This window comes from Leuciscus leuciscus (assembly GCF_965113295.1).
Source record: "Leuciscus leuciscus genome assembly, chromosome: 5".
Classification (NCBI taxonomy): Eukaryota; Metazoa; Chordata; class Actinopteri; order Cypriniformes; family Leuciscidae; genus Leuciscus; species Leuciscus leuciscus.
In genome coordinates, this window is record NC_138729.1 from 52,395,899 (window position 1) to 52,423,398 (window position 27,500).

At 33.9% G+C, this 27,500-nt stretch overlaps 2 protein-coding genes and 1 long non-coding RNA gene across 7 annotated transcripts in view; all 3 read left to right on the forward strand.

Moving 5' to 3' along the window:
• The window catches only part of surf4 (surfeit 4), a 13,304-nt gene extending 4,023 nt beyond the window's left edge, over positions 1–9,281 (forward strand). For both annotated transcript variants that reach the window (XM_082171308.1, XM_082171309.1), the window contains exons 5-6: positions 180–366; positions 7,850–9,281. In XM_082171308.1, the coding sequence (XP_082027434.1) occupies positions 180–366; positions 7,850–8,116 (454 nt within the window). In that variant the 3' untranslated portion in view covers positions 8,117–9,281. The remainder of the gene's footprint in view (positions 1–179; positions 367–7,849) is intronic.
• A 1,477-nt stretch (positions 9,282–10,758) lies between these two features.
• ass1 (argininosuccinate synthase 1) overlaps positions 10,759–27,500 on the forward strand; it is a 57,658-nt gene continuing 40,916 nt past the window's right edge. The window contains exons 1-9 of one of the 4 annotated variants that reach the window (XM_082171276.1): positions 10,759–10,875; positions 13,789–13,892; positions 15,479–15,586; positions 19,260–19,328; positions 21,517–21,705; positions 24,773–24,829; positions 24,924–24,998; positions 26,427–26,497; positions 26,604–26,634. In XM_082171276.1, the coding sequence (XP_082027402.1) occupies positions 15,485–15,586; positions 19,260–19,328; positions 21,517–21,705; positions 24,773–24,829; positions 24,924–24,998; positions 26,427–26,497; positions 26,604–26,634 (594 nt within the window). In that variant the 5' untranslated portion in view covers positions 10,759–10,875; positions 13,789–13,892; positions 15,479–15,484. Of the gene's footprint in view, positions 10,880–13,788; positions 13,893–15,468; positions 15,587–19,259; positions 19,329–21,516; positions 21,706–24,772; positions 24,830–24,923; positions 24,999–26,426; positions 26,498–26,603; positions 26,635–27,500 lie in introns of all 4 variants that reach the window. The other 3 variants (XM_082171277.1, XM_082171275.1, XM_082171278.1) reach the window with 3 other exon arrangements.
• Positions 21,765–24,759, forward strand: LOC309499853. Its single transcript, XR_014206365.1, has 3 exons — positions 21,765–23,585; positions 23,696–23,798; positions 24,013–24,759. It is a non-coding gene; the product is annotated as an uncharacterized lncRNA (long non-coding RNA).

A 27,500-nucleotide genomic window follows, 5' to 3' on the forward strand; every position in this document is an offset into this window, starting at 1 on the left:
ACAGGAAGTAAACAGAGCGTTACTGACAGACTGGGAAGAGAGGAGCCGCAACAATGGAGAATATGAGGAAAATAATCAACATTCAAGCAGGAAAACCTGTTCTAGCAGAGCCTGAAACAACATCAAGACTTAATATGGGCTCTTTGAAGGATGTTAATGAGCTTTCTGTGTTGCTGTAGAAATCTGGCTCTCGGTGGAGGACTGTTGCTGCTTCTGGCCGAGTCTCGTTCTGAAGGGAAGAGCATGTTTGCCGGCGTGCCGTCGATGGGAGAGAGCTCTCCGAAACAGTACATGCAGCTCGGCGGACGCGTTCTGCTCGTGCTGATGTTCATGACACTGCTGCACTTCGACTCAGACTTCTTCTCTGTGAGTCTTTTCAAGTCTTTTCTTCCCTATAGTGCCGTATATATCCGAGTGAAACGACTCTGGAACGAGAACAAATGTGGGCGGGGCTTGATTTTGTCTGTGGGGAAATAGAGGGTTTGCATTGAATGATGTTTGTAATAAATGGAGCTGTAATGTAGTTTATTTTTATATAAATATACTTTTTATTTTTTCCTCAGGCCTATTAAATTAAAAGGATTTAGAGTAAGGGGAAGTCAAATACATGTTTAGAGATCGTTAACATTTAGTTTTATTTACCAGTATTTACATTATTTCTAATGATAAAATATGACTTATACACTAACGCAACTTTTTTCCTCTCACCAACACAAGTTTGACCTGGCTCGACTTATTTTCTGGAAAATACAGTAAATAATAAAATTGAGCTGTAGCCTATTATTAAAATGTAAATTTAAACGGGGCAGGTTTTCACCGATAAATCAAGCGTATCATGTCCATTACTCTCACCCTCATTAACTTTGGGTTTAATCACTGTTATAATAGAGGTTATGCAGTGATGTCACTTTCCCGCGGGAACACACTCTCTCAGCCGGACCGAGTGGCAGGAGAGCTGATGAGTGACTGGATTTAATAGGAGAAACTGTGAAAACACGAGTTAAACTAACGATTATCAGTTTAAACTAAAGCTTAGACTCGACATAGTGTTTCCTTACAACTAACCAAAGATCCAGTGATCATGGATATCGACACACAGAAGGAATCATGTTTCCTGACGTTTATATGAGCCGGATTTCCACGCTGGGGGAAATACATAAAGCAAATTTGCCTGTGAACGCTTTATATAAACACAATATATGTCTAAATCCATGTGATCACTCATATCAGTGTTATATACATCATCATATCGTCCAGCACTAAAACTTGTGTAGTTTCTTTTGGCAGTGTTTATTTAAAAACATCCAATTATGCAGAATATACGATGGTCAATGTTTACTGTTTTCAACATTGATAATAATCATAAATGTTCAGCAAATCATATCAGAATTATTTCTGAAGGATCATGTGACACTGAAGACTGGAGTAATGATGCTGGAAATTCAGCTTTGATCGCAGGAATAAATTACACTTTACTATATATTCACATAGAAAACAGTTATTTTAAATGATAATAATATTTACAAATTTTACTGTATTTTTTTAATCAAATAAATGCAGCTTTTTGTGACTTATTTAAGAAAAGAAATGAAAAATAAGTTTTTATTATTCCAAACTTTTGCGAAGACCAAAACTGTCATACCAATGAATAATGAATACACTCACAAATAATTAGTTGAGAAGGAAGTACCTTTGATTGAATGATTGTGACTCTGAAGAATAAACTTTAAATTAAAAAAATCCTTCCTAAAATCAGTGTTAGTGGAGTTACTGAGCGGCTCTTTTATTTTTATTGGGTGTTTTAGGGGTTTTATATTTATGTACATTGTTGGTTATTTGCGTGTACGCATGTTGAAACACAAGCAACACAAATTTCCCCATGGTGAAAATAAAGTAATTAATCAATCAATCAATCATAAAGTGATGCTGGCAGAATCTGAACATCAGATCATCTCAATGTTCTCATCAGTGTCATTCAGTTCTGGGTGTTTTCACTGTAAATCAACCAAACCCAGTTAAGCAAACGCCCAGAACATCTCATTAGTGTATCATAATATATAATAATCATAACACAACACAACAGCACACCTGTTTTCAACACTGATAATAATCATAAATGTTTGCTGATCATCAAATCATCATATTAGAGTGATTTGTGAAGGATCATGTGACACTGAAGACTGGAGTAATGATGCTGAAAATTCAGCTTTGATCACAGGAATAAATTACACTTTACTAGATATTCACATAGAAAACAGATGATTTACATTAGAATAATATTTCACAATATTACTGTTTTTCTTGTATTTTTAATCAAATAAACGCAGCCTTGGTGAGCAGAAGAGACTTCTTTTAAAAACATGAAAAATCTTTCCGACCCCAAACGTTTAAGATTTTATACAGCACATATTGTTTAAAAGCAGCTTCACAGTGATTGCACTGGGAACTCTGAAGCTTTGAGTTTGGAATGAATGAAACTCGACACTGGAGCTTCAGATGACCGTGTTGAAGAGTGAAGACATGCGCTCTGAGGTCCTGAACCCAGGAATCAAATGTCACGCAGATCCGTGTGTCTCCATAAACACTAATACTTCTGTACGTTCTCACCAATAACTCTGAGATTTCACTGTTCCTTACTTCAACTACGGGTGATTCATAGGGTCAAATAAAGCTGCATTAACGTCGCTTATTTGGTTCATCTTGGGTCTGACAGAAATTAACAATAACGTAAATATTGTAAAATAGTATAAATAGTTTATATGAAGAGTTCAGATGCAAAAGCCTCTAAGTGCCATCTGAAATTTTCCTCTAGAATGATCATTTTTATCAAGCTTGTATATTTAAGTTCAGTAATTTCACTTAAATGGCAATGCAAATGTAATATAAGTGAAATTACTGAACTTAAATATTTGAGCTTGATAAAAATGATCATTCTAGAGGAAAATTTCAGATGGCGCTTTTGCATCTGAACTCTTCATATATATATATATATATATATATATATATATATATATATATATATATATATATACTAGAGGTGGGCATAGATTAATTTTTTTAATCTAGATTAATCTAGATTAAAATGGCTCATTTGAATTCTGCCGAAGGCATTCAGAATATGTTTGCTACCCAAATAATGACTATAAAAGTAAGTCTTTGAGAACGGGTTTCTCAAGCCAGGTGGCGCATTAGACCAGGGGCTCATCTCCTGTTTCCAAAATGCATCATAAACTGCTTGAGAAAGCTGTTCTACTCATAGACTGTAAAAGGTTACTACTGTACTGTTACCGTCCGTAGGCAACATTAGGTAGGCCTATGTTATTATCAACTACTATAGGCTATCAATTAGGGATGGGCGATATGGCCTAAAATCTATATTGTGATATACATTGCAGCCTCTTGCGATAACGATTTACAGTATATTATAATAAAACCATTTCAGAACAGATTACACAGACCCATGCTAAACAACTGCTAAATGTATTTTTTTTTAAAGGGTGTATGTAGTTTTGAGAACATATATTGTGCAAAACTGTAAGTATACAACATCATTTTGCAGATAAATAAAATTTAAGTACACTAGTTGCAGAGGCTTAAGTAGGTCTAATGTTTATTATGGCTTGGAGCTTATGAAACCCCAAATTTAAAATTAGAATATTGTCTAACTGATGTCTTTTCAGTTAAAAAGAAACACAACAACGATTCTTAAAATCGAGATGATGTGCTACACCACTAAGCAAGGCTGGATTAGTACCCCCAGGGGCCCCTGGGCACTGAAGCTCATGGGCCCCCTCCCCTACCTGACAACCACACCCTCCAAAGGAACACACACACCAGGTGTGGGATTTAACATGCCAATCACTATTGATCAAAAGCTAAATGACTAGTTCACAAGACAATGATACGAAATACATTTTTCTGAAAAGTATGGCTGCACGATTTGGGGAAAATGTCATATTGTGATTATATATTGCGATATGTGATTGCGATATAGTAAACAAATGGTTTCATGAGTTAACTTGCTTATTTCTCAAGTAAAATGCACACGCAGATTAGTGATAATGCTGAAATTTGTAGCCCATTTCTCAACTCAAACTAGAAACAACAACTAAATGCACTGTTTTCAAATTAAAATAAATTCAATATTGTTATTTGTCTCAATAATACAAGAGTTAAAAATAAATGTCATATTTACCTGTGCCTGTCAAACAGGTAGACCTAGGACATATACCGAAATTGTCAAACTGCACTGCATAAATTAAATATAGACTAATCCTTATTATAGCAAAAAAAAAAAAAAAAACTTTAGTCAACAGCAGTGAGTCATTTTCTCTGTTCTTTTTGTTCTTTGATTAACTTTACTGACAGAAAGCTTTATTGGCTGCTGTCTCTTTAAGACCAGCTGACGGAGACGCGGCTCTCGCACGCGCCTCATTCTTTCACAACTCTTGACGTTCATCATAAGACAGCTCTTATGTTATGAAGATATTCGACAAAACGGACATTTTGGCATAATTGTGTGTGTTATTGTAAGTTCAAGCACGAAAGATAACTGTATTCTGGCGTGCTGACCCCACACACTCTGTATATAGTTTGCTGCTGCTCGTCTGACGGCTTAAACCCGAACCAAGTCCAAATAATGGATGTTGCACCGATCTTTTTCACCAGCTTTCACTTTCAGCCGTGTTTACTTAAGATGACGACGAATATGCGTTGCAGCCGGGTTTACCTCGCGGCCGCGTGTAGATTGCGTCATCATAGCTTGTGTAGTATAGAGCCATCTCCCAACCCAACTTGGAGAATAGATTAACGGCGATATTTTTTTTATCGCGCGATAAGAGTCTCGCGTTAACGCAGCACGTTAACGCCGATAACGGCCCACCACTAATATATACATACATACAAATAACACACAACCATACCTTAATTCAAATTAAGAAAAAAGAAAACACCAGGCAAGTGTAGTTATACACACACAATTATAATAATATAAGGAGAAAGGGAGGGAAAAGGTTTTAGATTGTTTAGGCTTTACAGCAGATCTAGAATAAAGTTATTGTCCAGATAAAGTCAGTTTTGATTGATTCACTTCCATTGCGAAGATCATTAGTTGTTAACATTGGCCGCTAACACGACACCGTTCTAACAGAAAAAAAAAATATATATATATATATAATGTTATGTTTATTTATGTTATGTTATATTTAATGAGATTTATAAGCAATTTTTTTTGTAGACCGATCATTTTTGACCGGAAACATCACAAGTGTTACAATGTGGGAAAAACCCACTCTAAATTACAAAAAGTATCAACAAAAAAAAGAAAAATAATATAGATATAAAATAACTATACAGCTCACATTATTTCCTTCAATAGCCGTGACTAAAAAATAGGGACAGAAACAATTTTCACTCAGAAATTGCTAGTACATTTCACACAAAACATGATATATATATATATTATTTACGCTGTATTTATAACCCATTTATTCACCTTTTGAGTATAGATGCTTTAGAGCATCGGTTCCCAACAGGGGGGTCGCGGCCCACTAGGGGGGCCTCAGCGAGCTCTGTGGGGGGTCGCGTCGTATTTTTTAATAGTTTTGAGCAATGAGCATTAAATAAAAGTCCTTGACTTTTTTCTGTTCAAAATTTACAAAGTTTATATAATGAGCGAGTTCATCATGAATCCATTTTCCAATCCGTGTTTTTGTCTTATCCTGAATCACTATGGTACACCTATAATAAGTGTTTACATTGGGACTATTTCACACTGGTTCGGATCGCTGCCGCTGCGGAGTAGCCCAGTACCTGCGTGACTCGTCATAGACGCACACAGAGAGAGAAGTAGTTCCGGCTACAATGTTCTTCCGAAAGACGCATTATTCTGTTAATAAACGCAAGTTCGTTATCGCTCGCTATAGCGTAAAAAATAAAGCCTTACATTGATAAAGCCTCACAAATAACATGCAAGTATTGAGGCCCCAGACAGAAGTAATTTAGTAATAGCCTATATGCTTTTTTTAACTACACACCAGTGTGAATATTTTTGTTATTGCATTTCAAATAGGGCCAATTTATTGGCTACTCCTAGGCTTACATTTTTAAATTACAAAGGGCCTACTGATGTTTTTGTTATGGTATTTTCAATATTATAGGCTATTATTTGTGCATAAACATATCTGGTTATAGTAAACATACCGTTTGCTTGAAAACAACATATTCTGTCATCCTTGCTGCAAGCTTACAAGAGCGAAAATATCATTAAATGTGAAGGGGGGCCCTAAAATATTTTCTTGGGAAAAAGGGGGGTCTCAGACAAAAAAAGGTTGGGAACCACTGCTTTAGAGCAACAGACTCTAGATCTCTTTTCAAACACGACACTTGGCAGATTATTGCAAGTGAAAAAAGTTACAGAATTTTACGTTTATTGCTTATGAAAAATGTGAAAAAATACTTTTTTTTTACATGAAATATGATAATAATATAAAAAAAATTTTTAGTCCAATGCAATAACATTAACCAGCATTTTTGGGAACGGGAAAATCCTCTCAAAATGACCCAAACACAAGAAAGAAACCTTACACTGATCAGTTCTTAAAAAAACCATTTTTTCTTAGTGTGAAGATCAGTTTAATAATCTAAGGAACCTTTTCCCACTTTTATTGAATGGAAAGATTCCATGGATGTTAAAAGCTCTTCATGGAACCATCGATGTCAATAAAGAAACTTTATTACGGTAACACTTTACAATAAGGTTCATTAGTTAACTACATTAGTTAGCATGAACTAATAATGCACTGCACGTATACATCATTTATTAATCTTTGTTAATGTTCATTTCAACATTTACTTATATTTTATTCAAATCTTGTTCAAATTAGTTAATGCACTGTGAACTAACATGAACAGCTGGATTTTGATCAACTAACATTAAAGGGGTGGTTGATTATGATTTCACTTCTCTAACTTTAGTTAGTGTGTAATGTTGCTGTTTGATCATAAACAACATCTGCAAAGTTACAACACTCAAAGTTCAAAGCAAAGGGAGATATTTGCTTTTAAAGAAATGGCTTTTTAAGGACTACAACAAACGGCTGGTAGAGACTACACCACATTCCTCCCGGGTTAGTGACATCACCAACCCTAGAATTTACATAAACCCCGCCCCCTGAACACGATTTATAGATTATCAAGACAGAATATGCTAATCAATGACTAGAAGATAACTACACATCAGCTTCATAAACTCATCAACTAACCATTCAGAAATGTCCTGTTGCTTCTACATGTTGTCACTTCTTCTTGAGTCTCTCCATCATTGTCTGACTCCGGTTTGAACACAAAAGGCTCAAAGTTTTTGACATTTTCAGTGCATGTGTTTGTGAGTGCAAGCTGTTGAAGCTCCGCCCCCTGTGCCGGGAGCAGCAGCTCATTTGCATTTAAAGGGACAGACACAAAAACGTTGCGTTTTTGCTCACCCTCAAAAAGTGACAATTTTAACATGCTATATAAAAATATCTGTGGGGTATGTTGAGCTAAAACTTCACATACACACTCTGGGGACATCAGAGACTTACTTTACATCTTGTGAAAATGGCATTATACCACCACTTTAACAAAGATGAACAAAACCGTAACACATGTATTGCTCCTGGTTAGTTCATGTTAGTTAATACATTAACTAATAATAACTAATGAACCTTATTGTAAAGTGTTACTCTTTATTTTTAAAAGTCTATATAGCAAATCTCAACAGCTTCTCATGATGTAATCGTCCAGCTCTAATCTGCTAAATGTGTCTACAAGGCATGAAGATATTATAGTTTTCGCTGTCTTTGTGTTCCAGATTCTTCAGAACATGGTGGGAACGGCTCTCATCATCCTGGTGGCCGTGGGATTTAAGACTAAACTTGCGGCTCTGACGCTGGTGGTCTGGCTTCTGGCCATCAATGTTTACTTCAACGCTTTCTGGACAGTGCCAGCATACAAACCCATGCATGACTTCCTGAAGTACGACTTCTTCCAGACCACGTCTGTCGTCGGAGGCCTGTTGCTGGTGGTGGCGCTCGGCCCAGGCGGCGTGTCCATGGACGAGAAGAAGAAGGAGTGGTGAAGAGGAGGAGAAGAAGAAGAACACTGCAAAAAATGCTTTTCTTACTCAGTATTTTTGTCTCGTTTCCAGTCCAAATATCTACAAATTCTTAAATCAAGATGCATTTACTAGATTAGTAAAATGACATTAGATATTATGTCTTGTTTTCTGGGGAAATCAATCAAAATTAAGTGAGTTGTTGCTTAAAAAAAGCTAAATTATCTGCCAATGGGGTCAGAAAAATAATGGTAATTCAAACAGAAAAAAAAAAAAAGTCTGACCCCATTGGCAGATCATTTTGCTTGTTTTAAGCCACAACTCACTCAATTTTGATTGATTTCCCCAGAAAACAAGACATAATATCTTATGGCATTTTACTACTTTGGTAAATGCATCTTGATTTAAGAGTTTTTAGATATTTGGACTGGAAACGAGACAAAAATACTGAGTAAGAAAAGCATTTTTTGCTAAGAGTTTTTCAGAACAACACGTTCATCACGTCCACTTCCTTTTTATTTCATGCATATCAGTTTTATCCACCAAACGCCACTGATTGCAACAGGTTCTTGTCTCGGTTCTTTCAAACGAGCATTAAAATGAGCCGAAAACAACATAAAACTCTATAAAAGTGTGATGGAAATGCAAATTACGTCACTTCCTCTTTAAGTGCATCCGTTTTATCCACCAAACGCCACTGATTGCAACAAGAACGCCATTTATTTTGTTCACTTCAATCACGTTTTCTCGCATTAGTGTTTCTAATTTACTGATGTTTCTGGTATTTAAAAGCGCTGTTGAGAGATATAAGTGTGTCAATAGTCTGTGAAATGGACTGAACGGGTTGTGAATGACTGATGGAGCTGATCATCATCATTCTGGAGGCTTTATAAGTGTTTGTGGTTTGATTTGTCAGAAACTGCCATTGGAAAACGTTCCTAATGTTGTGCATCTGAACTTCGTCTCAGTCTCGAGTCGTATGTGAAGTTTAGGACGAGAGCTCCTATTCTTCAACTTGATTTATTGTCTTGCTCAAGTGTTTTCTGTTGATTTATATATATATATATATAAATATATATTAAAAAAGCAATTCATTATATTGATTTTTCAGACGGTTATATTGTATTTTTGATTTTCGGATTTCAGATCATGGCGGAAAAATAAAGCAAAACCAATTAATAATTAAAAATGTGTTCTGATATATGATTAATTGTCTCAGTTCTTTCAAACAAGTATTAAAAATGAGTCAAAAACAACATAAAAATCTTTAAAAGTGTGATTTTTGACTTGGAAAGGTCATGCAAATTAATTACTAAATTGGTGTTTTTAATAATTTTGCTAATCAAGCAGCTTCTTCTTCTTCTGTGACTAAATTTTAATCAGTTTCTCTTCCGAGAGCTTTAAACCCGGTTCAGACCTTCAGACTGTTCTGACTCGGGTGATCATGTTAGCAAAATGTTAAAACATGTGTTAATTCATGCTAACAACATGTTAGCAGTGAGCTAGTTCATGTTAGTTAGAAATGTGTTAAAGCATGCTAGCAATGTGTTAAATCATGCTAGCAACATACTAAAACATGTTAGTAATGTGTTAAATCATGCTAGCAACATACTACTAGCAGCATGCTACCAACATGTTAATCATGCTAGCAACATTTAACATGGCAATTATGCTAACAGCATGTTAAAAACTGTTAGCAACGAGATAAACATGTTAACAAAATGTTAATCGGGCTAACAACATGATAAAGCATGCTATTAATGTGTTAAATCATTCAAGCAACATGTTATGATAGCAACATGATAAAGCATGCTAGTATTTTATTTTATTTTTTTACTTTCTCTGAGTAAAACCTTCAAACTTCAAGCTTTTCAATGTTATTTTAAACTTTTAGACCAGGCTTTGTCAAGAAGCCATCAAACAACGGTGGAGTCAGAAAGGTTTAGAAGGTAAACAACAATTAAAATATAAATGTGAACATTAACATTGCAGAAACATTACATCATGTGGCTCAATGTGTTTTTGTCCTGTGCTTATGATGGAATAAATATAATATAATAAGAAGTAAAGCGATTCGATGCACCGATCAGGTTATGATGTTTGAATAGTTGATATGCAATTTTTAATGTAGAGTGTAAGTGTGATTTTTATTTATTTATCAAAAGCGGTTGTCAGATATCATGGTTGCTTTATTGGACTTTTCCCAGTTTAATTAAATCAATCAATCAATCCATTTTTATAACATCTGGCCCTTTTTATGACTTTGAATTTCCATTGTATATTCAAGCAGAACTAACAATAATGAATGACATTTGCACTTTGCGTTACAGAATGAGAATGTTTCATTAAATGTCATATTGCACAAATGTTGATGGCACTAACAATAGGCTTTATTGTCTTTAAAAACACTTCAGGGAAAGTGGGCATATATTCTCAAACATTTAATTATGTTCACCTGAAATTGAACAAGTCTAACAGGCATTTTTAGTGGTTGATTTTCCACTTGAGAAATGTTGTATGGCTGGATCTCATTGGTTGAACGCGTTCTCGTGAGCGTCGAGGCTTTTTAAATAAACGGCGTAATCTGATTGGCTAATCCCGGCCTGTGTGGGCGCACCCCTGTTGTTGAGCGTGATCTGATTGGCTCATGTCTTCGGGGGGCGTGGCTGGAGACATGTGTGCTGTATCTGGGTGACATCAGACGCTGCAAGCGAACAAACTAGATTTGGATTCGGATCTGAAAGCTTCTTCTCCATAATTCATTTTTATTTGCTGCTGTTTAGGTGAGTTCCTGCGGTTTTTTCTTTTGTTTTTATGTTCACTATTCATGTGAATATTAATTTGACGTGATTTAGCCTATGTATTTGTTTACATCTCAACAGGTTGTTGTTCATGAGAACAGTGCTGTAAAATGTTAATGAAACGTTTTAATGATATTTTTATTAATTATCAGCATTGATATTGCTCTGTTATTTCTGCATGTGCAATAAAAATAGCGTTTTATGTATATAAATATAGAATTTAAAGTGCAGTTTAATCTATAGTGAGTTAAACTGGCTCAATCATTTATGGACTGATGCTTTTAATCATCTGATGCTCTGTTAAACTCAAACTCCTTGTGCTTTACTGGCATTTCAGAGGTGAAATAAAATCATCACAGGAGATAACTAATACCAGAGACACAACATGAAAATACTTTCTTTTTTTTCACACCATGAAAATACAGATTTCTTGTTTTTATGGCACTGACATCAGCTCGAATAAATTGAATAAATTAAAAAAAAAATCATTTTCATAACATGATTTTATACATAGGCTCTAAAAGCCAGACAGCCCTAGTATATCCAATTTTAGGTAGCACTTTATTTTACAGTGTCCTTGTTACATATGTTACATGTACTTACCATAGTAATAACAGTAAATTATAAGCATGCATAATGACATGCAACTAACCCTCAACCAAATCCTTATCCTACATGTAGTTGATTAATATTACTCAGTTCTTAAATATATGAGTACTCTGGTAACGATGACACCTTAAAATAAAGTGTAACCCAATTTTACATTCATTTTTAATTTAATGTAGATTTGATGACATTATCAGCATACTATTTTGAATGCAAAGCTGAATTAAAATGTTTTAGTATTATATTTTAATATGCTTCAGCAACTCAATGTGCATTTTTTATAATGAATATGTCTATTTTGCATTCTTTTTTAATTCAGAGCAGTTTTATGATATTACTAAAATTTTGAATGCAAAGCTGACATGTCAAGTCAAGTCGAGTTTATTTATATAGCGCTTTTCACAATACAGATTGTATCAAAGCAGCTTCACAGTATTAAATAAAAAAAAATACATCAATGTTTGTATCTAGTGGAAAACGTCCACGTTTGGTAATGCTGATCAATAGTATTGTTGATTGATTAATTAAATTAAATATCCCCAAATATCCCCAACTGAGCAAGCCAAAGGTATAAATTGAACATGGAATAAATTAACCCTTTCACGCATAGAGGTCATCACTACAGTGGACAGCTACTCAAAAAGAAGTTTCTTTGCTATAATTCAGCTACAATTCATACTATTACTGTGACAGTTGTTCTTGAAAATACTTTATCTGTAGTCATATTTTGGCTGTTAATAAATGTATTTGTGTCATTAGAATGTAATTTGCAGTTATAATGCAATAATGCATGTAACTTTTAATGCGTTACTTTACTCGTTACATCAAAAAGTAATCTGATTACTTAATGCTCGTTACTTGTAATGCGTAACTTATTACATCAAAAAGTAATTTAATTACATAATGCATGTAACTTTTAATGCGTTACTTTACTCGTTACATCAAAAAGTAATCTGATTACTTAATGCATGTTACTTGTAATGCGTTTCTTTACTCGTTACATCCAAATGCATGTTACTTGTAATGTTACTTTACTCGTTACATCGAAGAGTATTCTGATTACATAATGCATGTAACTTTTAATGCATTTCTTTACTCGTTACATCAAAAAGTAGGCCTAATCTGATTACGTAATGCATGTTACTTGTAATGTGTACTTGTTACATCGAAGAGTATTATGATTACATAATGCACGTAACTTTTAATGCGTTACTTTAGTCGTTACATCAAAAAGTAGGCCTAATCTGATTACGTAATGTGTGACTTTACTTATTACATCCAAAAAATGAATCTGATGATGTAATGTGTGACTTTACTTGTTACATCAAAAAAGAAATTTGATTACGTAATGTGTGACTTTACTTATTACATCAAAAAAATAAATCTGATTATGTAATGCGTGACTTTACTTGTTACTTTCCACAGTCTAAAAAAAAACCCAATAGATACGGTAGAAATGTGTCCATTTAATCAGAATTATCAGCTAATAAGGATAAATCGACATACTCTGTTAGACTGGAGGGAGCGTGATCATTTTCTACACAGTCTGAGTTGTGTTTCCACAGAGTTGTACCTCCACCAGATCTTTGATGGAATCACGTCCTCATGTTCTGATATCAAAGACACAAGACATTCACAACTATATGAATGTCTCAGTCTGCTGGTCGAATGGGACAAAACTCACTTGCGTTGCTATAGACTAACTGGAGTTGTATTATATTTTTGGTATTTATGTTTTAGAGTTTTCACATGATTTTATATAATTTGTATTTATTGGTTTGTTAAATACACACAGTAATAGTTGTGCAATTGCTGTATTATGTTAAATACAGTATCTCTTCAGTTAAAACCCAAAGTGCATACTGTCCATTAGAGTGGACATCTGAAAATCTCTTCAATAACATGCCCCTAAAAACAATAAAAACACATAAGAAAAAAAAATCCTGACGGAGGTTGTCATAATGCATGCATGAAAGGCTTAATATATAAAAAAAAAATCTATTTTAGAAACTCACTTAACACTTATTACATCATCAGCATAATATCTTGAATGAAAAAGTGAATTAGAATGTTTTACTATTATATTTTACTATGTTTCAGAAACTCAATGGGTATTTTTTAAATATTAATGTCTATTTTACATTCTATTTTAAATTGTTTTTTAATTTAATGCAATTTTATGACTACACTGGTCTCCAATTTTTTAGAAGTCAATCTGCTTTAGACATAAAATGTGCTATTTATTATGCATTTTTATTTTTTAATGGTTTAATTTTTTTTTTTTTACAGTTCTCTGGAGAGCCACAGCCCTGCAGTGTTTCAGCTTCAACCCTAATTAAACACACCTGATCCAGTTCATCGAGTCCCTCTTCTCATTAGAAAACTACAGGTGTGTGTGTTAGAGCTGAACTCTGCAGGGCTGTGGCTCGGTGATATGATTATAGAGATGACATAGGACAGGTTGTTCTGCAGATTAATGTAAGCTTTGTTTTATGACCACATCATCCATGATTATTAGGAATAACATCATGCAATTAATCGTATGACGCAAAACCAGCTTCAGATTGCATCATTCATTGCTTTGCCTAAACAGCAAGTACTGTCCAAATAGAATTATTCATAGATCCAGTCAAAGATTGACTTTTGTCATTTTGGGTTAAATTAAGATCCCTTCCCTGTATAACTCTTTTATCCTCCGCCATTCCCAAGTCAAGGGTCGTATCTACTAACTACATTTATTTCAGAAGCATTTTGGCTGTAGACCAGTGTCATTAGCGTAAAATTTTGAATGTAAAGCTGAAATGGAATATTTTAATATTAAATGTGTATTTCAGCAAATCAGTGGGAATTTTCAGTTAAACTTTATTTTTAGGTGACGTAGTGACATTGTACTTACTCAAATAAGTACTACTGAGGTATATTAATTAACTACAAGTACTTACTATAGAGTCACGGTTTGGTTTAGGGTTAGTTACTTGTAATTATGCATAATTTACTGTTATTACTATAGTAAGAACGTGTAACTACGTCGCCTTAAAATAAAGTGTTACTGAACTTTCTATAATTAATGTCTATTTTACTTCCTATTTTGCATTCTTTTTTAATGCAGTTTTTTATGAAAGTAGCAGCATAATATTATGAATGTACAAATGTAACAAGTTATTATATCAGTATCATGCCAATTTCATAATCAGTTCAAAGATAATCAATACAATGACATCAAATGCTCAGAGATAAAGAATAAAAGTTGTAGGTTAAACCCGACATTTAGAAAAATACATAATGCTGAAGTCTTTGAGATCCTTCAACATCATGGGCTGATCTGAGGTACAGAATCGCCTCGAGCCTCTTCAGCATTTCTTTATATAGACAGAATCTTTCACATGGAAACATGTGCTAACAATGTGAATTTGCATTCAGAGTTTACACCTTTTGGGAGCAGAATGCCATTAACTGCAAGTTATCACTAAACTCTCAAGAACTTTATTACCTTTTGGTTTCCTTCTTTGGGAATGAGACATTTGTACCAGTCGCACTGAGACATTTCAAATGATACCACACATGTGTAATACTGAATGATAAAAATTCACATTAAGCCATATAGATGTTTGGGTGAATTTTGGTGATCTCAGCATGAGAAAGGAGTGAGGGAAGAGTTGTATTCTGAGGTGAGACTTAAATGGTGATGCTAACTTCACAAGAGAGAGTTCAAATGTTAATTTCCTTCTTTTTCTCTGAGAGTTGCCCCTCTCTTCCAGTTCTTCCAGTTTTTCCAGTCTTGCACAGTTTTTATGAAAGTAGCAAAGCTGAAATATAATGTTTTAGTATTATATTTGACTGTTTTGCTCTACTTACAGCAGCACTGGAGCTGCATGAACAAAACCTGATAGTCACATGATGAATGACCCTGGTTTACTGACTCAACCTTCTTCTTCTTCTGATGTTTGACCTCTGTGTGTTGTGGTGAAGGTCACCGGAGTCGGAGATGTCGAAGGGTTTGGTGGTTCTGGCGTACAGTGGAGGTCTGGACACCTCCTGTATTCTGGTCTGGCTCAAGGAACAGGGATACGATGTGATCGCCTACCTGGTAACTCTATACGTCACATGTGCTATTTGCATAAATCACAAATCATTTCCTTCAGGGAAACTGTGATGACTGCCAAAAAATTATCTTCTTACTCAGTATTTTTGTCTTGTTTCCAGTCCAAATATCTAATTTTTTTTAAATCAAGATGCATTTACTAGATGAGTAAAATGCCATTAGATATTATGTCTTGTTTTCTGGGAAAAAAAATCTAAATAAAGTGAATTTTTGCTTAAAATAACCAAAAATTATTTGCCAATGGGGTCAGAATAATAATCTTGTTTCCGTTTAAATTAACCTTATTTTTCTGACCACATTGGCAGATCATTTTGGTTGTTTTAAGCAAAAACTCCAGTTTTTCCAGAAAACAAGACATATCTAATGGCATTTTAATCTTGTAAATGCATCTTGATTTTAGAATTTTTAGATATTTGGACTGGAAACAAGACAGAAATACTGAGTAATAAAAGCATGTTTTGCAGTGATGACAGTTAAGAGGCGAGTCTTGAGTGTTGAAATGCAGGAAATTATTTTCTTCACGTGATTCACAGTTAATGCCAGGCGTGTGAAGACTCGCTCAGCAAGCGTTTTCCTCTCGACCGGGAATCGTTCTCTGAAACCATGTGGCAAACGCTGCTGTTTTCATGGCCTGATGCTTTACTGACACCAGAACAATAGTGGCGTCGTCAGGAACAATGAGCCTGTCTGCGATCATCACGTCATGAGCTCAGGAACGCACCGAATGGGCTTTTGTTTTATGTTAGATATTAACACATTTTTGTGAGGATTCGCATTCAAAGCTCCACAACTGTTTCCCTGCCATTGTGCGAAGGTTTGCTTATGCACACGTCGTAGACCTTGACAAAAAGCAATTTTCCCAGCTCTTTGTTCATAATGTTGCTTTTTTTTATGCACCTCACATTCAAGTGTTGATAAGAAGCTAGAGTTAAATGGTTCTTGTTTGTTTAAAAGCAGAGGATCTGTACTTAATTTTGATTTATTGGATGTTCAGATGTTCATACAACATAATATTCTGGAGAAAGTTTGTGAAAATTATCAAAAATATCGCCGCCGGCTGGCAACTTAAAAAAAATATAAAAAAAATACTCTGGCGGGGAAAGAGTTAATATTTAGTGTTTTATTTTTGTATTTTAATTTTAGTTAAGGTTTAAGTCATTTTTTGTAGTTTTTAGTCATTTTTATTCAAACTAATGAAAATGAGAAATTTTATTTATATTTTTATTTATAAATTTTATGTTTTAGTTAGTTAAATTACATTAGTTAACATTAATTAAAAATGACAAACATATTTATTAATCTCAGTTAATATTCATTTCAACATTTGCTAACACATTATTGTTGTGTCTGTAAAGATTATTTAATGGATCTGAGCTGACATGAACTTGTTTTATTAACTAACTTTACCAAAAATGAATACATACTGTAACAAATGAATTGCTTAATGCCAGTGTTATTAATATTTTGAATTAGTGTTTATTTAATATTTTTTTTCAATTTTAGGTATTTCATCATGTGCTTTTGTCATTTCATTAGTGTTTTTTTTTATATTAATATTGCTATTTATGTTTATTTTTTGTGTTTTAGTTCAAGTTTTTCATCTAACATTTAGATTTGATTTGATTTCAGCTTTATTTCGTTTAATAGTTTTAGTTAAAAATATTATTGAATGCATTAAGTAAAGTAAGTAAAGTAAGTATAAAAACCCAGTTGGATTTATCGATCTCTCATGATAAACCACATAAAGCTGAACGCGTGTCTGAAGTGGATTCTGGTATATGGATGTTTCGTGTAAAGCGTAACTCGTAATGACCTTCACTACAAGTTTGTTAGTTGTTGTTTAATCGTGATCTAACAGTGGAGTTGATGATTGAAGTTCTAAAGCTGGCTAAATGTTTTGCAATGCTGTGCTGCAATGCAGAGGTTTATAATTATTCAGAGAAGTCTGAGTCAGGACAGCGATTCACAATGAAACAATGGAGTTTTTTGAGTGCATTGAGGAAGTGCTCTAACACTATACTCGACTGTGTGATGTGAGGTAACGAGGAACTGAAGAGACTGGAAATGGTCTGATAAAATTGCGTTAAAAAAACTAGAACAATAATGAATATCTTCTTGATTCTTTTCCTGTCTGAGTGCTTTTGTTTTACACATTTCTCAGATGCTTTCATCTAAAGCTACTCACATAGCATTCAAAGTAGACATTTCATCAGTTCATGCATTCCCTCAAACAAACCTATGAAGCTGTCCTTGCTTGTGCCGTGCTTTGAGTTGAGTTGGGTTGAGTTGGGTTGGGTTGGGTTGGGTTGGGTTGAGTTGAGTTGAGTTGAGTTGGGTTGGGTTGGGTTGAGTTGGGTTGAGTTGAGTTGAGTTGGGTTGGGTTGGGTTGAGTTGGGTTGAGTTGGGTTGAGTTGGGTTGGGTTGAGTTGGGTTGAGTTGGGTTGGGTTGAGTTGAGTTGGGTTGGGTTGGGTTGAGTTGGGTTGAGTTGGGTTGAGTTGGGTTGGGTTGAGTTGAGTTGGGTTGAGTTGAGTTGGGTTGAGTTGGGTTGAGTTGAGTTGGGTTGAGTTGGGTTGGGTTGAGTTGAGTTGAGTTGAGTTGGGTTGGGTTGGGTTGAGTTGAGTTGGGTTGGGTTGGGTTGAGTTGAGTTGGGTTGAGTTGAGTTGAGTTGGGTTGGGTTGAGTTGGGTTGAGTTGGGTTGAGTTGGGTTGGGTTGAGTTGGGTTGAGTTGGGTTGGGTTGAGTTGGGTTGAGTTGGGTTGGGTTGAGTTGAGTTGGGTTGAGTTGGGTTGGGTTGAGTTGGGTTGAGTTGAGTTGGGTTGAGTTGAGTTGGGTTGAGTTGGGTTGAGTTGAGTTGGGTTGAGTTGGGTTGGGTTGAGTTGAGTTGAGTTGAGTTGAGTTGGGTTGGGTTGGGTTGAGTTGAGTTGGGTTGGGTTGGGTTGAGTTGGGTTGGGTTGAGTTGAGTTGAGTTGGGTTGGGTTGGGTTGAGTTGGGTTGAGTTGGGTTGAGTTGGGTTGGGTTGAGTTGGGTTGAGTTGGGTTGGGTTGGGTTGAGTTGAGTTGAGTTGAGTTGGGTTGAGTTGGGTTGAGTTGAGTTGAGTTGGGTTGAGTTGGGTTGGGTTGAGTTGAGTTGGGTTGGGTTGAGTTGAGTTGGGTTGAGTTGGGTTGGGTTGGGTTGGGTTGAGTTGGGTTGAGTTGAGTTGGGTTGAGTTGGGTTGAGTTGAGTTGAGTTGGGTTGAGTTGGGTTGGGTTGAGTTGAGTTGAGTTGGGTTGGGTTGAGTTGAGTTGAGTTGGGTTGAGTTGGGTTGAGTTGGGTTGAGTTGGGTTGGGTTGGGTTGGGTTGGGTTGGGTTGGGTTTGGTTTGGTTTAGTTGTGGTTTAGTATAGTTTAGTTTAGCTTGGTTTGTTTGGTTGTGGTTTAGTATAGTTTGGTTGTGAGTGTAGTGTAGTGTAGTGTAGTGTAGTGTAGTGTAGTGTAGTGTAGTGTAGTGTAGTGTAGTGTAGTGTAGTGTCGTTTAGTTTGGTTTAATTTAGTTTAGTTTAGTTTAGTTTACATTAGTTTACATTAGTTTACTTTAGTTCGGACCAGATGAAGTCTGGTACACCGGACTAGGTTATTTTTTGTTGTTTTTGATGATCTGTTTTCTCTTTTTCACATTAAAGGCTAACATTGGACAGAATGAGGACTTCGATGCTGCCCGGAAGAAAGCTGAGAAACTTGGAGCCAAGAAGGTAAAGACAGATAAACACTGATCACAGCTGAAGTGCACTAGAACGTGTCATGAATGTTTGTTTTCATAATGCATCAGTGCTTATGGTAAAGCGTATTTTAATCATGATCACGATTGAGTTAAATTAAGCTCTAGCTGTGTCGTGGCGACATCATGTGGTCAACATGTGAATGTGACGTCTGATTGGCTGGAACTCACTGAGGTCTGAAGTGGGATATTAAATTTGGGATATTCCCATGTCCAACCTCGTCTGGAACGCAGCATTAAGGCCCATTCACACCAAGAACTATAACTACAAATAAAACTATAACGATAACTATAACTATATTAGCGTCCACATTAGCGGACGATAACGTTCTGTTTATTTTAAGTGCTACTAAAGTTTTGTCGTCTGTCGCTTTAAATATGCGAGCTCTTAAGAGCAGGATGGATTCTGATTGGCTGTCAATGTTTTTATCGTTCATCAGCCGGAATGAATCTTATTGGAATCACTTTCAGAATGATTCATGTTAAAACATGTTAAAACACGCTAACAACATGCTAATTCATGCTAGCAGTGTGTTAAAACATGCTAGCAACATGCTAATTCATGCTAACATGTTAAAAACATCTTAAATCATGCTAGCAAGCAATGCTAGCAATATGTTAAAACATGGTAAATAATGGTAGTGACATGCTTATTCATGTTAGCAACAAACTAATTAATGCTAACAATATGCTAAATCATGTTAGCATTGTGTTAAAATGTTAGCAACATGATAATTCATGTTAACAATGTGTTTAAACCTGTTGTTTCATGTTAGCAATGTGCTAAAGAATGTTAGTAAAATGCTAATTCATGCTAGCAAAGTGCTGAATCAATCTAACAATGTGGTAAAACATGCTAGCAAAATGGTAATTAATGTTAGCAAATTGTTAAATCAATCTAGCAATGTGGTAAAACATGCAATCAACATGCTAATTCATGCTAGCAAAGTGTTAAATCATGTTAACAACATGTTAATTAATGTTAGCAACATGTTAATCCATGCTAACAACATTTTAAAACATGTTAGCACTAGCAGTATGTTAATTTATGCTAGCTACATGCTTAAACATGCTTACAACATGCTTATTCATGGTAGCAGTGTCTTTCTCTCTTTCTCTTTCCACTTTACTAAATTTAAAGCTTATAAAACGTATTATAAAACGCTTATAAAACTTTCAAAAGCCAACATCAAAGTTTTTCCCAACAAACTTTACTCATCTAGTCTTTATAGTTATTGTTCTTGGTGTGAACGGCCCTAGTCATGGGAAAAAAAACTTTTTTTCAAAATTAGCACTAGTTTTAATTTTTGTATTTTCTGTTATTAATTTACCTTTTGTTAGTTTTAGTAGTTGTAAAGTGTAATAAGCTTCTGTTTCATCCCGCTCCTTTTTCGAACATAGTGTAATTATCGTTATTATACTTTATAGATGTTGTTTTTTCTTTCGGTATGTTGCAACACACTTATATTTTATTTTATTTGTATCTTTTTGTGTTGTTCAAAATAAAAACAAAGGAAAAAAGAAAGAAAAAAGAAGTTACAGAAGTTTCTAAAATGACAATCCTGTTTATATTATAATCCTGCTCATTATATCTGCATTAAATTATTAGATGTTTAAATGAATACGTTTTTAATACACTAACTATGACTTTGTATATGTACATTTCTGAAATACTTAACTTAAACAGTTCCCTATGATAAGAAATCTCTGTAAATTGTAATATGGACTCATGCACTTTCTGTAAAGCTGCAAAAAGATTGAATCCAATATTGGGTGATTTATAACAAGTGATTTATAAGCTATTTTTTGTAGGCCGGTCATTTTTGACCAGGAACACCACGAGTGTGACAATGTGCCATTTTGTACAAAATAAAAGTTTTTCAAAACAAAATTCCTGGTGAATAATTAAAGTAGACTAGTGTGATCAACAGTGCCAATTTTCCTCAGATTTTATTTAATATTTCCAAAATTATTCAAAAATAAAAAAAAATTTACTCAAAAAATGAGATGCCTACTATCAAATAAATGAGCTTTGAAATGATGTGTAGTGTGAAAAGCTCTATACAAATAAGCGTGAATTGAACTGAGTAAAGCATTGGTGATGTCAGTTTACCTGGTGTGTGTTCTGAAGTGATGTGTGTGTGTGTGTGTGTGTGTTTCAGGTGTTTGTTGAAGACCTGCGCTGTGAGTTTGTGGAGGAGTTCATCTGGCCGTCGGTTCAGGCTAACGGTGTCTACGAGGACCGCTATCTGTTGGGCACAGCGATCGCTCGCCCCTGCATCGCTCGACGTCAGGTCCAGATCGCCCGGCAGGAACGAGCTCAGTTTGTTTCTCACGGAGCCACAGGAAAGGTGCCCAAAAACATTAGCAATCTTGAAAAATGCTTAATCATTTTGTGAAAACAAAGTAAAAATTACTGACCCCAAACTTTTGTGGAGGGGCACAACGTAATGCTTTTTGACTTTCTCAGTTTGTGTAAATAGGGTTCAGAGTATTAATTCTTCCCCAAATGATTGATTATGATTATTATCAGTGTTGAAAACAGGTGTGCTGTTGTGTTGTGTTATGATTATTATATATTATGAGTTATGATACACTAATGAGATGTTCTGGGCGTTTGCTTAACTGGGTTTGGTTGATTTACAGTGAAAACACCCAGAACTGAATGACACTGATGAGAACATTGAGATGATCTGATGTTCAGATTCTGCCAGCATCACTTTATGATTGATTGATTGATTAATTACTTTATTTTCACCATGGGGAAATTTGTGTTGCTTGTGTTTCAACATGCGTACACGCAAATAACCAACAATGTACATAAATATAAAACCCCTAAAACACCCAATAAAAATAAAAGACCCACTCAGTAAACTCCACTAACAATGATTTTAGGAATGATTTTTTTATTTAATGTTTATTGTTCAGAGTCACAATCATTCAATCAAAGGTACTTCCTTCTCAACTAATTATTAGTTAAAATATATATATTTTTCATTGGTATGACAGTGTTGGTCTTCGTTTTAATAATTAAAACTTATTTTTAATTTCTTTTCTTAAATAAGTCACAAAAAGCTGCATTTATTTGATCAAAAATACAGCAAAATTTGTAAATATTATTATTATCTAAAATATCTATTTTCTATGTGAATATCTAGTAAAGTGTAATTTATATCCTGTGATCAAAGCTGAATTTTCAGCATCATTACTCCAGTCTTCAGTGTCACATGATCCTTCAGAAATCACTCTAATATGAGGATTTGATGCCCAGATATAATCAATTATTTCTGGGGCTCAAATATTAACATTGGTGGTTCTTACTCTTATTATTATCATAATTATCTTTTTCTGCTTCATATTTTTGTGGCTTTATTTTTAATAAATTACACTTTACTATATATTCACATAGAAAACAGCGGTTTTACATTGGAATAATATTTCACTGTTTTTAAAGTATTTTTTTTATCAATTAAATGCAGCCTTGGTGGGCAGAAAACACTCTTTTAAACATTTTAAAATCTTAAATATTCCAAACTTTTGGGCTGTAGTGTATATTGACATCTAATAGTGCAGATACAGCATCATGCAGACTCTGTCCAGTTACAGTGTAGAACATCCTTATGGTAGAAAGAGAGAGTAAAGTAGAGGAAAGTAAGTAGAATAAAAGCTTGTTATGTGTATAAGTGCAGTTTCATCAGTAGATGGCGGCGGACGCCTGTTCTGTGACCCTGATCAGGGGTTGAGCTGATTTAGGAAGTTGATTATGGTTTATTATTATGGTTTAGGATTTGATTATCTTCTCTATTTCTGCGATTCACAATCAGAAGATAATATTAGCTAGTGTCAGTATTTCAACACATTGACATGTTTGCTGTTCTCTGATGATGGTTTAATGGTCACGTTACGTGCAGATAAACAAATCAAATATTTACTTTTTTATCGTCTTACTTTTTCTAAAAATGAATTATTAGCTTTCATCAAATGCTTTACAGAAGTAAATGTGTCCGTTAATTACTGAAACACCACCTGAGGAGGATGTCAGGTGTGTTCATCGTTATTTTTATGAAGACCATGCTATAAAAAATGAAATGAAATGCACAACTCATACCTTATAAAAACACATACAACTCTAAAAGCGTGATTTCTAGACCTGGAAAAGTCATGGAAATTAATAAAATATGAAAAGGTCATTTGAAATTTATAAAGTCTTAAAGTCATGGAAATGAATAAAGTCTTAAAGTCATGGAAATTATTAAGATCTTAAAAAGTCATGGAAATTATTAAGATCTTAAAAAGTCATGGAAATTATTAAGATCTTAAAAAGTCATGGAAATTATTAAGATCTTAAAAATTAATGGAAATTATTAAAATCTTAAAGTTGTGGGAATTATTAAAATCTTAAAAAGTCATGGAAATTATTAAGATCTTAAAAAGTCATGGAAATGTATAAACTCTTAAAGTTGTGGGAATTATTAAAATCTTAAAGTCGTGGGAATTATTAAAATCTTAAAAAGTCATGGACATTTCATAAGATCTTAAAGTCGTGGGAATTATTAAAATCTGAAAAAGTCATGAAAATTAATAAGATCTTAAAGTTGTGGGAATTATTAAAATCTTAAAGTTGTGGGAATTATTAAAATCTTAAAAAGTCATGGAAGTTATTAAGATCTTAAAGTCGTGGGAATTATTAAAATCTGAAAAAGTCATGGAAATGAATAAAATCTTAAAAAGTCATGAAAATTAATAAGATCTTAAAGTCGTGGGAATTATTAAAATCTTAAAGTTGTGGGAATTATTAAAATCTTAAAAAGTCATGAAAATTAATAAGATCTTAAAGTCGTGGGAATTATTAAAATCTTAAAGTTGTGGGAATTATTAAAATCTTAAAAAGTCATGGAAGTTATTAAGATCTTAAAAAGTCATGGAAATGTATAAAATCTTAAAATTGTGGGAATTATTAAAATCTTAAAAAGTCATGGAAATTATTAAAATCTTAAAGTCGTGGGAATTATTAAAATCTTAAAGTCGTGGGAGTTATTAAAATCTTAAAAAGTCATGAAAATGTAATAAGATCTTAAAGTCGTGGGAATTATTAAAATCTTAAAGTCATGGAAATTATTCATCTTAAAAAGTCATGGAAATGAATAAAATCTTAAAGTCATGAAAATTATTAAGATCTTAAAGTCATGGAAATTATTAAAATCCTAAAAAGTCATGGAAATTTCTATAATGAATATAACAATATTGATCAATGATGCAAACAGAATTGAATAAAGCGACACCATGTCATTATTCAGATCAAGTCAGTTCAGTTCATAACTGTGTAAAGATCATCAGTTATATGAATCATTATGGAGTTGCACAGCTCATGCCTCATGAATCTGTGTGTGTAATGTGTCGTGTGTGTGTGTGTTTCAGGGGAATGACCAGATCCGCTTCGAGCTGACGTGTTACGCTCTCTATCCTGAAGTTCAGGTGAGTGAACATCATCATCATCATCATCATCATCAGTCTGAGTTATCCATCATCCACCTCTCCGTCTCTCCTCTCTCACATTCCTGATCACCAGATCGTCGCTCCGTGGAGGATTCCCGAGTTCTACAACCGTTTCCGTGGAAGGAAGGACCTGATGGAGTACGCAGAGGTACGTGTACAACTACAACTAGAACTATACATATATACATGATGTCAAAATTCACATTTATTTGTAGAGCGCTTTTCACAATTCACATCATTTCAAAGCAGCTTTATAGTGATCTGTAAATTATGTATTTCAGAAATGTAAATATACAAAGTCATAGTTAGCTAAAAATGTAATAACTGAATGCAGAAATGATGAGCTCATTGAAGTAATGAATACTATATATAAATGACTTGACTTGACATCGCTTTCCCTGGTTTATCCTGTCCTCAGTTTAACACTAAAGCTGGGGAATGAATATAGATTTTTCTAGTTATATTAAACTTTAAAATATTTCATCAGGTGGAAATTGCTGAGAAATTAGTGTTTGGGACTTAATAATAATAATAATAATATTATGAAACAATCACAAAAAGTCATGCAAATTCAAAGAGCTTGATTAACATTCACTTATTGATACTTCTGAAACTACAGAGTTTTAATTAATTACTTTCATTGAATTATTTTAACCTTTAACAAGTTATCATAACTTGCTACATCTCATTTCTGTAAATAATGTTTTTTGAATATTATCAATAATATTGTCAAAGAATAAATGTCGTTAACAATATTTTTTGTTATATTTGTCATTACAGTATTTGTTATTTTAGTATCATTAAGATACCATTAGAATTTTTACTTAATATTTTGAATTTGTTTTTATTTTTGTGTTTTGTTTTAATTTTAGTTCAAGTTTTAGTCATTTTGTTGTGTGTTTTGGTCATTTTTAGTGGTTTGTATGTGTGTTTTGTTTTTTTAAATGTTTGCAGTTTTGAACTCAGTCCACTAGATGGAGCTCAATATACATATATATATAATATCTGGGTCTGAATCTGGAGTTTTTGATCATAATCACTTGTTTTGATGAATAAATGTCGTCCATGTTGCATATGAGTGATCCGCTGTTATTATAGAGAATCTACATCAGATTTTTGTTACTTGAAATACAAAATGTAAAAAAAATAAAATAAAATAAAATACCAAAAAAAGTATCTCAGCTCATCTTCATTGATGTACTTCAACAACTGAAACTAAACGTAATAAAAACTATACAAACATGTTTTTACAAAACAAAACTAATAAAAACATACAGAAATCTGAATGTTGTCCATGTTGCACAGAGTGATCAGAGTTATTATAGAGAGTCTACATCACATGTGTCTGCACAGCTTTATGCATTTAACACAACTAAAGCATCACAAATACACTACACTGTAGAATTGTTGAAAAGTTTCAATGTGCGTGTGTGTCTGTGTGTGTGTGTGTGTGTTTGTGTGCGTGTTTGTGAGTGTGTGAGAGAGAGAGAGTGTGTGTGCAAATTAGTTTCTTTGCAATTATTTTGTGAAATTTACCAGCGAATTCTTTAAAGCATCATGTATTGTCTTCTCTCAGAAACACGATATTCCGGTGCCGGTGACGCCGAAGGCTCCGTGGAGTATGGATGCCAATCTCATGCACATCAGGTGACCTTCACACACACCTTCACACACTCCAGTACTGTACATACAGTAGAGTCTGTCCTCGCTGCTGTTATTGCACTGAAGCTGATCTCAGACCTGTGTTTCACAGCTATGAGTCTGGAGTTCTGGAGAACCCGAAGGTAAGACATCAACACACATCAGTTCATCTGCAGTGCTGTTCAAGCCATTCTTACTTACGTAGATATATTAATCTGACCTTAAATATATATATATATAGTTTATATAATATAAAAATATAATATTAATATATAAAATATATGTTTGCATGTGTGTTTTGTTTTGTTTTGTTTTTATAATGAGAGATGAACAAACAAACCTTCCTAAATTAATAAACCTTCACCTGTTTCAGTCAGTAAGTGTTAATCTGAACTGAAAGCGGCTGATTTTGAAGATGATTAAATAAATCAATACTTTTATTCATCAAGGATGCATTCAATAAATCAAAACCTACAGTTAAGACATTTACAAAAGTATTTTTCACCTTCTGTTCATCAAAGAATCCTGAAAAAAAAATGTTTTCAACATTGATAATAATAATAATGAATGTTTTTTGATCATCAAATCATCATATTATACTGATTTCTGAAGGATCATGTGACACTGAAGCCGTCGATTAGATTGGATTGTGTTTGACGGATCAGTTTTGATCATTTCAAGGCCTTATGAATCAAAAAGATGAAATTCTGATGATTGTAATGCAAATAAATGTTATCTTTATAAATCCAGGCTTTATAGGGTTAAAGACCTCAGCGTTATTAAGACATTTTCAAAAAATGTTGTTTTCAAATTAATTATTCTCAATTGTTCTCCCAATTGTGAGTTTATATGTCAGAATTCTGAGGAAAAAGTCAGAATTGTGTTAAAAAGTTGTGAATATCTTTTCAATTTTTTTATTCCGTGGCGGAAACAAGCTTCCATACTATTCTCTTCTGTTGTCAAGAGACTTGTTTATGGGTATAAATGTTTTATTTTGTTGTTTTTTTAT